This window comes from Anguilla rostrata, chromosome 4 (genome assembly GCF_018555375.3).
Source record: "Anguilla rostrata isolate EN2019 chromosome 4, ASM1855537v3, whole genome shotgun sequence".
Lineage (NCBI taxonomy): Eukaryota > Metazoa > Chordata > Actinopteri > Anguilliformes > Anguillidae > Anguilla > Anguilla rostrata.
Window position 1 is genome coordinate 2,778,316 of NC_057936.1, and position 9,062 is coordinate 2,787,377.

General features: G+C 48.7%; 1 protein-coding gene across 2 annotated transcripts in view; it reads left to right on the forward strand.

Annotated features, from left to right (window-relative positions):
* Positions 1-8,780, forward strand: part of atp13a3 (ATPase 13A3) — a 47,269-nt gene extending 38,489 nt beyond the window's left edge. The window contains exons 29-33 of one of the 2 annotated variants that reach the window (XM_064330072.1): positions 765-946; positions 1,772-1,860; positions 2,772-2,852; positions 5,331-5,423; positions 6,902-8,780. In XM_064330072.1, coding sequence (XP_064186142.1) covers positions 765-946; positions 1,772-1,860; positions 2,772-2,852; positions 5,331-5,423; positions 6,902-7,102 — 646 coding nt within the window. In that variant the 3' untranslated portion in view covers positions 7,103-8,780. The remainder of the gene's footprint in view (positions 1-764; positions 947-1,771; positions 1,861-2,771; positions 2,853-5,330; positions 5,424-6,901) is intronic. The other variant, XM_064330073.1, reaches the window with a different exon arrangement.
* The last annotated feature ends 282 nt before the right edge of the window (positions 8,781-9,062 follow it).

A 9,062-nucleotide genomic window follows, 5' to 3' on the forward strand; every position in this document is an offset into this window, starting at 1 on the left:
ATCTGTGAATCTGTGATTGAGTACTGCTGCCAGCTAGCGTGCACTGCTAGCGTGCGCTGCTAGCATGCGCTGCTTGGTTAGCTAGCTGCTAGCTGTGAATCTGTGACTCTGAGTACTGCCGCCAGCTAGTGTGTGCTGCTGGCGTGTGCAGCTAGTGTGCGCTGCTTGTGTAGCTAGTTGTGAATCTGTGACTCTGAGTACTGCCGCCAGCTAGCGTGTGCTGCTAGCGTGCGCTGCTAGTGTGCGCTGCTTGTGTAGCTAGCTGCTAGCTGTGAATCTGTGACTCTGAGCACTGCCGCCGGCTAGCCTTGCATTGCTCGTGCCGCTAGCTGCTAGTTGGCAAATTAAAACCAGCTCAGCTAGCAACAGTTGCTCCTGTCTTGAATCTGCTTACTCTTTAAGGGTCTGCTCATTCAGCCCATTTTGACACTCACTAGCCACAGTAAAAAGTTCAGGATGTTTTTTTCAACTTGGGCAAGGGCAGCCTACCGTTGCAGTATGGCAGCGACTTTGCCACAGGGGTTGGATAATCTGCCGTCGTCGGGTCATAGATAATTGTGGCACCCGGGTTAATTTTGCCATCGTGGTGTGGAGTGGGATATTCACTGGTGTGAATGCAGATTTAAGCGAGAGTCTTTTTGCGATCTGTCCATCTGTCTGTCTGTGTTCAAAGACAAAATATTAGTTTCTGGAAATGTCTAATGATCTTTTTTTTTTTGTTTGTTTGTTCTCTGGATTTTTTATCTTTCTCCTCGGTGCCGCAGTGCCTGTAACGCTCCCCCGAACGACAGCTCCGCCGCCGTCCACAACGAAACCGAACCGGACGAGCACAACATCCAAAACTACGAGAACACCACCCTGTTCTACGTCTCCTCTTTCCAGTACCTGATCGTCGCCGTCGTCTTCTCCAAGGGAAAGCCCTTCCGACAGCCCAGCTACAAGAACTGTAAGAGGTGGCCAGGCTGTCTGCACGGGGCGGTTATGGGATGTGGGGTGGGACTGGGCCTTTTGGGTCGCGATCTAGCTCAGCGCTACTGAACTCCAGGTCCTGGGGGGCTTAGTATCTGCAGGTATTTGCTCTGACCGTGCGCTACACCACCAGATTTCACTAATTGTTTTACCTCCTTGCTTCAGGAAGGTAAGCTCAGGACCAGGAGTTGAGTAGCGCTGTCGAGTGGTTGCTGACCCAGCTTGCGTAGAGTGTTACAGTTTGTAGTTCTAAAAAACCAGAAGCTAGTTTGCATTTTTGAGCCATGGGTTCCCCTCGGTAGATTTCCAGTGCTTTTTTATCCCCGTAGGCTTTTTAGTTTATGCAGAAAACAAGGGCTGTACTCAACATTAGACTAAGAGAGTTTCTTGTTCTAATTCTAATGAATTTTGATGCTGTTATGTGCTTTGAAAAAGCGAGTTGCTGACAAGTTGCTGTATTGAAACTACAACAGACGGTCTCATTCTGCCAACGACACACCACCTCCACTCAAGTGTCACACTAGCCCATTACATCACATCACTGGCATTTAGCAGTCTTACACAACTTTTTACATGGCGTTTACATGGCATCCATTTATACAGCTGGATATATACTGGAGCAATGCAGGTTAAGTACCTTGCTCAAGGGTACAACGGCAGTGTCCTACCCTGGAATCGAACCTGTGACCTTTAGGTTACTAGACCAGTTCCTTAACCATTACACCACACTAGCCTGCTCTGCGTGACAGCCGTTGTTGCACATGAGAGTGTGTGACCGCAGTGTTTGCGTTCGTCTCTGCAGGGCCGTTCGTCCTGTCGACGCTCGCTCTCTACGTCTTCCTCCTCGTCATCCTGTTTAACCCCGTCGCTGGCATCGATAACTTCCTGGAGGTGAGTCCGCAGCCATCACAAGAAAAAAAAGAAATTAAAGAAGCTCCGTGTTTCTGGTGAATATTTTTCATAATTCTCTTAACCCGTCATACGTGAACTATTAAGGTGTACCAGCTAGGTATGTAAGGAAATGGCAGTTGGTTGTTTTTCAGCATCTTGCTTTGTAAATGGAATGTAAAACATGCACTTGTGTTCATGTGAAATTCCTGCAAATTTTATATTATATATAACTGCAGTGATAACTTGAAGTTACCAAAGCTACTCATTTAAATGTACTGGTACATCAGTTGTATACCTTAATGGCATCCATAGGGTTATATTCTCTCTGAGGCCAGTACAGGGAGTTTGATTGGAGGGATATGAAATGACTGTTGATAAGTTTATTTTTTTGTGGTTGACTGTGAAAAAGATGCATTTGTGTTCAGGGGAGTTGAGTAAAAGTTACATATTTTACAAAAATGTGGACCCTTCTTATTTCTGTGTCTCAGAAATGTCTTCAAATAAAAATAATTTTCCTGGAATTTTCCTTTTTACTGCTCGATAACGCAGTGTTAGGCTTAAGCCATGTGATTTTTAATAAAAATAATTAAATTGGTTTGAAGAATTGAGGTTTTAAGACAGTGAGAGCTGGCTGAGAACTCCTAGTGTGTGTGTAGATGACAAAAAATGGGCATGGGAGTTTTTTTATTTCAATTTTTTTCCCCACAATGTAGTGCACATAGAGGTGTGTGTATTTGGGAGTGTCTGGCTCACTTACACTGTTTACAGTATTTTACACGCAGTCCATTTATTTTGCTGGATATTTACGGAAACATTTCAGGTCAGGTGCGATTGCACTGCCCCCCACCTGGGAATCGAACCTGCAACCTTCGATCCTAATCGTGCACTGTGATGGTTTTTTTCCCCCCCAGATTGTGTGCGTTCCTATGGAATGGCGCCTCAGAATGCTGCTGGTCGTCGTAGGTAACGCAGTGGTTTCTGTCCTCGTGGAGGTAAGCCACTCCCACCCATATCCGCGCGTTCCCACAGTGTTTCCCCTAAGGCGACATGCCTACATTACCCATTACCCTCTGCCTCAGCTCAAAGACGACTGTTCCTCAGGGGTTTTTTCGTGTGCAGGTGCTTTTGAAGTTGTGTGTTGTCATAGTGACAGCAGCGTGTTTATTTTGGTGCTCGAGGCGGTCGGTAGGGACACCGTTGTTGGAGAACTTTCGGAAACTTGTGAGCAGTGAGCAGGCACTGCGGCCCTCCAGGACCAGAGGTTGAGACCGCCCCTTCTGCGAGCCTGCCCCTGCTCCTGCTCCTGCTCGGCGTCCAGACGCTGTGCCTTCCTTATCAGCTCCCTGATGGAATGCCGTTCAGCTCACGGGACCAAAAGTTCCGGGGATGGAACACTTCCTCCTGCGGGCAATTTAGGAATTTTGCAAGCCGTACCAAACCATTTTATGTACGGATTGTAAAATGCGCAAATCTTGCTGAAGCGATTACTCGTTGCCTTGGTGATTTGTCAATCATGCAAATAAAATTTGGCTTTCTCTGGCGCGACGGTCACTCGCCGGCGATTGATTTCTGGTGAGTGCCGCCGCCGCGGAGCTCGGGAACGCAGAGATTCCGGCAAGCTCTCGCCGAGCTTCTCCCTGTGATCGGCTCTGTTTCGCCCTCAGCCCCTCTAGCTGTCTGACAACGCCTAGGGTCCTCATCACGGAAGTAAAGTCTTAAAGGAGTACCATGGTGATTTTCGCACTTTCTCGGTTTTATGTGCTATTTGCACACGAGGCATTGAAGAAACACAATAAGTGAAGTATTAAATATGTCCGTTCTGTATTTTTGGAGAAATATGCGTTTTAAATTTATCGTCCTATTTTCAACCGGTTGAGAAAGTTGTCAACTTGATGCGTCACGAACACAGTAACCACCCCCTTCCCCGAACCCTGGTAACTCCAGACCCTAGTTAGCCCATGGAAGACATGCAAATATTTGACAGCTTAGGTTCACTTAAATTAGAGTGCCTTTTAAGGACTATAGATTCATTCCGTTATATCATCTAGCTAGCTGCTAGGCTAATGTTATCTAGCTGGTATTTGCTTTCTAGGCATGTTACTGCATAACGTTAGCTAGCTAGTTTGCTTTTATGAGGACGTTATAGTTGTGCTTTTATCTTAACTTGGCTAGCTAGATAGCAAAAATTCTAATTGGATATAAGTCAACGTCCTTACCTTAGCTATCTATCGATACTTGATATACAACTAAGCTAGCTAGCTTGTGAAAAGTCTCCCAAAAAGAGCGCTTATCATGAGGGTAGCTATGGTAACGGGCACGGTCTGTCAATCATAGCTAACTGACAGTTCTCATTACCACGCCCATAGTGGGAAATTTAGGCTTAGAAAAATACGTTTTAAAGTACATTGAAATAACTTAATAATGAAAAAGTTATGCACATTTGTTTTGTTGTTGCCTAAAGACATCTGGGAAGTGTCACGTTCAACCACCATGTTACTCCTTTAAGTTGCCCTGTATGCGAATGGTGTGGCAAAATGAGCAATGTGAAAGGTGACTCTAGGGATCGAGAGCAGCGACTCCTCGAACCTCGAGCCGGGGGGGGCTAGACTCTGTCGGTCGGTTTATGTTCCAGTCAATCTTGGGGGGAAAAGAACGCTCACCGAAATTATTCCACAATTTTTGCGCTTAAGCAGACTTTTTAACGCAGCGCTGGTTTGGAGCGTTGCCGTTTATTTGGTCTCTGAACTCTTCATTTTCCAAAAATGAATTTGCTGTCAGCTGACCAGGTGTCAGAACATGAAATTTTCTTTTTTTTGTGATCGTTGGAACTGAAATCAGCATACACACACACGTAGCAGAGGGGTGGGTCCCCAGGCCTGAGTTTGGGAGTTCCTTAGCTCGAGCGCTGTTTGTGAGTGATTGACAGGTGTCAATCATCAGTAGCGGACATGCCGTGCTCCTCCCCTCCTTGTAGAGCCTGTAGGGCGGATCTGCTAGGAGAACGCAGCCAAAGCAGCCAAAGCAGTGCGTCTGCTTTGAGCGTCCCCTGCTCCGGCTGCGCTGAGTAGTGCTGAGTCAGCAGTGTCACCTGCCACCTGCTCCTGATCTGATCGTGCATCCACGGAAATCTGCTGCAATGATGGGTGTTAACAGCGCACACACGTCTATATTCTGTCTATTCTGAATGAGCCAATAACCAATAATGATCACCTTTGTTCTTCTTTTTGTTTGTTCCCATAACCCCACTTCCCCCCCCCTACCCCAAGTACTCTTGTTCATCACTAACCCTCACCAAAAAAACAAAAAAGATGGATTTTTTTTAAAAAAATAAATAAAAAATAGACTTTTTTTGGTTTGAATAAGTGTTGAACCTAAGAGGAAAAATAAAACAAACAAAAAAGTAAATGAATCAAAGCGTGTGCGAGCGCTATCTCCGTTAATTCTTTCCTGCTCACTGCAATATTCCGTAGACCTTCATCCTTGACATCGTCTTATGGAGTCTTGTGTTCAGCCGTGACAAGCAGGGGGCATTCGGGGTCTCTTCCGCCCAGCAGACGCCTCAGGTTCGAAATCTGCCAGTACACGCGCTCACGCGCTGCACCTCCCTGCGCCTCCTCCTCCTCCTCCTCCTCCCTCCTCCTCCTCGCCTCACCTCACCTCACCTCCCTCCCCGCCTCTAACCTCTGACCTTGCATGCGCAACCGTGATTGGCTGTGATCTCCTCTATCCGCTCCCCTCCCTGTGGGGCATGCGGCCAACCCTCACCGCCCCCCCACCCCCCCTCACCCCCTCCCCCCCCCGCCGCACCTTGATACCTGTAATGCCTGTGGTACGTGATAGCTCACCTGCGGTCGCTGCTGCATGCGCCTCAGGCTCCTCCCCTTTACCTGTGCGCATGTAGGTGGGGGAGTGGCCTGGCTCAGGTATGTATGCTTAGCGTTGTTAAGCTCCTCCCCTACAGGGGGCGTGTTTTACATCAGGGTCAGAGGTCAAATTTAGGTCTGCACCATCTGTCATAAGTGCTTTAACTAAACATAAAATGGATTGTTTTTTTTCTTAAACCCTTGTGAAGGATATTGTTGCCACTAACTGCATATTTCACTTGTTTTGGGTGTTTTTTAAAAACATATATATATAAACTTTCAGTAGTGTATAGTTTAAAGATTGCTTATAGTGAAAGCATCTAACCTCAGAATATAGCAGTGTGCTTCTTGCTTGGCATGAGAAATACAGCTCGTTTCATGGCAACTGAAGTCATTATTATGTTGAATACTTGTGTCGTTAATTATGGCTTAGCAAGTAACCCGCCTTAGCAACGCAGCACAACCCTGAAAATAAAACTGATATTTATGTCATGCATGTCTCAGTACAGACCTTTCTGTGATTTTGGCAGCCTTGATCAAATGAAATAAAAATGTGATATGGAATAATGTGTGAGCGGTCGGAGGAATTAAGAGATGGAGGGGGAGTGTGGGAGAAGCTAACGAAAGCTCTCGTTTGTGTCCTGTTTGTGTTGTGTCTGTGTTGCTTCTGTTCTGTTTGTGTTGTTTGTGTTTTTGTTTCTGTCGTGTTGTGGTTGTGTTTGTTTTGTTGTGTTTGTGTTGTATGTGTTGTTTTGGCGGTTGCGTCGTGTTATGTTGTGTTTGTGTCGTGTTTTGTCGTGTTGGTGTTTGTGTTGTGTTTGTGTCGTTTTGTTTGTGTCCTGTTTGCGTCGTGTTGTTTGTGTCGTTTTGGTGTTTGTGTTTTGTGTTGTGTTGTTTGTGTCGTTTTGGTGTTTGTGTCGTGTTGTTTGTGTGGTTTTGGTGTTTGCGTCGTGTTGTTTGTGTCGTTTTGGTGTTTGTGTTTTGTGTTGTTTGTGTGGTTTTGGTGTTTGTGTCGTGTTGTTTGTGTGGTTTTGGTGTTTGTGTTGTGTCGTGTTGTTTGTGTCGTTTTGGTGTTTGTGTCGTGTTGTTTGTGTCCTGTTTGTGTCGTGTTGTTTGTGTGGTTTTGGTGTGTGTGTTTGTGTTGTTTGTGTCGTTTTGGCGGTTGCTTTGTCCCGCAGGCCGGGGCGGACCGCTGTGCTGCCGGCTCGCCGTCCCAGTGGTGCTGCCGGAGGTCCCGGGTCCCCAAAGCGCGCTACATGCACCTGGCCCAGGAGCTGCGGGTCGACCCCGACTGGCCCCCAAAACCCAAAACCACCACCGAGGCCAAGGCCCCGCCCCGCCCCGAAAACGGAGCCTACCCAATCACGGCCACCTCCTAGCACCCCCCCGCCCCCCCCCTCCCCCAAAACCCCTTCTCTCCCTCCTCTCCTGCAGTTTGGACTGAGATGACCAAGGAAAAAAAAAAGGATGAAACGATTACTTCGGCAGAGAGGCTTTGGACTGGAAGATCACGCCACAGTAAACGAACAAAAAGATCAAAACAAAAGAAAAAGGTTGTATTGTCGACAACAGGAAAGTGCCGTATTTGCTAACGTCGGAAAAACGTTAGCGTGGTGGTTCCACTGACGGGACGTCCCACGTCTTGGCTGCTCAAGTCAACCTTTTCGTTGCTGCTGTTAATCCTCTCACTGTTTAGCCGCGAGGGTGCTGGGCCCTCGGGGGGGGGGGGGCTGTTGGACCCCTCCCTCGAAGGTCAGCCGGCCCGTTTGTTACGCATCCGATTGCTGAAATGCAACTGAAAATTTTTAATGTCGGACAAAAAAAAACAAAAAAAAAAGTTAAAGGCTGTGTCGATTTTAACGGAGATGATTCTGTAATTCACGTGGCGCTGACTCCGAGGGTCACATGACCAGTACCTCCTGACACGCGCACGCCACCTTTCGGGAGGCGGCTCGGAAAAGCTTTAGAACGGGAAAACTGAGGCGGGAAGCCGTTGCCGTGCGGAGAGCCTGCCCGGCAACGGCCCGCAGCGCCACGGAGCGTCACGGCAACCGCTGCGTTCCCGTGGCGACGCAGGAGCGCTGTCTGAGAACGGCACTCGAACTGGGCTAGCGAGCGCCTGCGCCTTGTTTGCCCCGGGCCTCTGAGTTGCCGGTGGCCATCTTTGTCCTGAACCTCCGACCAGCGTACATGATGTCACGCAGGCTCAGGGGTCACGTGACCTTCGCAGCTGGTTTTTATACATATACATGTAAAATTTCTCTCTTTCTTTTTTCTTTTTCTTTCTTTCTTTTCTTCCCGTGGAAGAACACCTGAGGTATAGCAATCGTACAGAAAGGCCCGGCGTGGCAGCGCTTCCCAGTGGGGGGAGGGGGGCGGGGGGGGGGTGGCGGGGTTTCACGGTTCGAACAGACAGCCAGCCGCTGCTTCTAGGGGCGGGGCCAGGCGCTGACGGACAGCTGAGGCGGAGTCGCCGCAGGAAGTCGTCGGGCGTGGGACCGTGTGACCGCAGGGCGATGAGGAGCGGTCGCTCTGCGGTCTGAAGGGCTAAACACACCGTGGACCCCGCGCCGACCGGTGAGCAGCACGCGCGTCTCTCGCGCGCGGAGCTGGATCTCCTTCGCCGTCGCGCACTGAAGCGCAACGCGGGGCGCTCCAAACGGCTGTCCCCTCTGTGGCGTACAGCACTGGAAAACCCCGCCTCTCTCCATCCCTCCCTCCCTCAAATGGACAGCCGCCTCCCTCCCTCCTACTTTCCCTTCACTGGAAAACCCTGCCCCCCTCCCTCCCTCAACTGGACAGCCGCCTCCCTCCCTCCTACTTTCCCTTTGCTGGAAAACCCTGCCTCCCTCCCTCCATCCCTCCCTCCCTCAAATGGACAGCCGCCTCCCTCCCTCCTACCTTCCCTTCACTGGACACCCGCTGCCCTCCCTCCCTCCCTCCGACCCTCAACTGGACAGTGACACGAGTCCATTCCTACATATCATGTGACCTTGCTTTGTGTCGATCAAATGCTCGTCATACTGTGCTATGAAATGTATTTATCAATTGTATGTTCTATAGATTCAGATTTAAACTCTGTAATTCATAATTCAGTAATTCAATTTGTGTGCGTGTGTGCATCATGTGTATGTATACATGCATAGATTCATTCAGTTGAACCTCTGAGATTCGAACCACAGTTGCAATCTGATGAAGAATATGAGCGTTGTACAAAAAAGCAGCTAAAATTTATATTGAATAATGAGACAAAGCGACTAGTGTGTGTACTGTCGCTATATCACTGTGTGGGTTTGATGTGACAGTCAGCTCGGGAGGTGGGGGGGTGGGGGGGGGCGG